The 1,776-nt window shown below is 60.6% G+C and overlaps 1 protein-coding gene across 1 annotated transcript in view; it reads right to left on the bottom strand.

Moving 5' to 3' along the window:
* The window catches only part of ABCA2 (ATP-binding cassette, sub-family A (ABC1), member 2), a 45,863-nt gene that overhangs the window by 23,798 nt on the left and 20,289 nt on the right, over positions 1-1,776 (bottom strand). The window contains exons 13-15 of the mRNA XM_009322346.1: positions 868-1,035; positions 454-550; positions 3-35 (exon numbers count right to left, since the gene is read on the bottom strand). Of these exons, the coding sequence (XP_009320621.1) occupies positions 3-35; positions 454-550; positions 868-1,035 (298 nt within the window). The remainder of the gene's footprint in view (positions 1-2; positions 36-453; positions 551-867; positions 1,036-1,776) is intronic.

A 1,776-nucleotide genomic window follows, 5' to 3' on the forward strand; every position in this document is an offset into this window, starting at 1 on the left:
ACGGGGGCCATCCCTGTTGGTCTGGAAGATGACGCCTCCGGGCAGTGGGAGAGGCAGGGAAGCCTGCTGGACCATGGGAGACAGCCACACCGGCCAGCCCACAGCGACAGGCAGGGACGTGGAGGGGGTCAGTGTGTCCCAGCCAAGGGCACCACGAGGGCTGCCATGGATGAGGAGGGTGGGCATGGCCCTGGCATGGGATGTGAGGGCATGTGGACAGCAGGCAGCGGCAGTGGGAGAGCCAGGACAGCGGCAGGGTCCTGTGACCAGTGACCAGCAGGGCTCGGGCCAGGGGTAGAGGACGGGTACCACGAGATGCTCGATCTGCTCATCCACCCAACGCATGCACCACGGGAGCCAGGTCCCAAAGCCAGTGGCCCCAGCCCGGGGCACAGCTGGAGAAGGACATGGCTTCAGGGACCCCTGCAAAAGAGCTGGTTCCTGGGGACATACTGGCAAAGACAGTGACGTTGTCCTGGTAGGCCTGGTTCAGCGTGTAGTTGACGATGCTCTCCTCATCCGGGAAGCCTTTGAAGATGTCCACGCTGACCTAGTGGGAGGGGAAGGCCAGTGAGACCCCCCCTGCCCCTGATGGGTCTAGCACGTGGACCCTGCACACAGTGCAGCATGTACCACCCACAGCCACCCAAAGAGCTCCCAAACCCAACAGTGGATGGGCACCTCCACCATTGACATCTACCCCAAAGCTCCTGACACTGCAGAAGCCACTATCTCCTCCAGGGCTCCCATCCCATGGCCTTAAGTAGGTCTGAGCAGACCTGACCCCTCTTCAGCTCCACAGAGCCTGGCTGTGGGCGGTGGGTGCCACTCCAGCACCCATGTTCCCACAGGCGGACACAACCTCACCTTGGCCATGAAGTGGACCCAGCCGCAGGCAGCATTGTCAATGGTGTCCAGCTGCTGGAGCAGAACACTGGCGTTGGGCAGGGAGAAGTTGCCATTGAGGAAGTTGTGGAGAACATCGCTGTCGGAGACATTCAGGATCTCTGGGTGCTTGTGGAGGTCGGCAGTGAACTGGGACAGAAAGGGAGAGACGGGAGGGAGAAGTTGGGGTACGCCCTGCCTCTCAGCCCCCTGTCCTCTCCATGGAAACAGACAGGACCCAATGCTCCTCCTAGGGATGGGGGACAGTGTCCACCCTGTGCAGGGAACCAGCCTGGTCCTCACAAGAGCTGGGTGGGCACCCAGGAGCACCTGAGAGCTTCACATGAAGAAGCTACGAGGTGCTCGGGGCAGGACACCTCCTTCCCCCGCCCCGGGCAGTAAAGCCCAGGCAGGCTCAGTCCCCACCGCACTATTGGCATCACAGAGATGTGGTGGGATGGCTCCTATGACTGGAGTGTTGGGATGGAGGGATACAGGCTCTTTAGGAAGGACAGGCAGGGGAGACGAGGAGGGGGTGTCGCCCTCTATGTCAATGACCAGCTGGAGTGCATGGAGCTCTGCCTGGGGATGGATGAGGAGCCGACCGAGAGCTAATGGGTCAGGATTAAAGGGAGGGCAGGGACAGGTGACATGACGGTGGGGGTCTGCTACAGGCAACCTGACCAGGAAGACTGAGCGGATGAGGCCTTCTATAGACAGATAGGAGCAGCCTCATGCTCACAAGCCCTGGCCCTCATGGAGGACTTCAACCACCCTCACATCTGTTGGAGGGACAGCACGGCAGGGCATAAGCAATCTGGGAGGTTCCTGGAATGTGTTGATGATAACTTCCTTCTCCAAGTGGTAGAGGAGCCAACGAGGAGAGGTGCT

Source organism: Pygoscelis adeliae, unplaced genomic scaffold, assembly GCF_000699105.1.
Source record: "Pygoscelis adeliae isolate BGI_AS28 unplaced genomic scaffold, ASM69910v1 Scaffold584, whole genome shotgun sequence".
In the NCBI taxonomy this organism is placed as follows: domain Eukaryota; kingdom Metazoa; phylum Chordata; class Aves; order Sphenisciformes; family Spheniscidae; genus Pygoscelis; species Pygoscelis adeliae.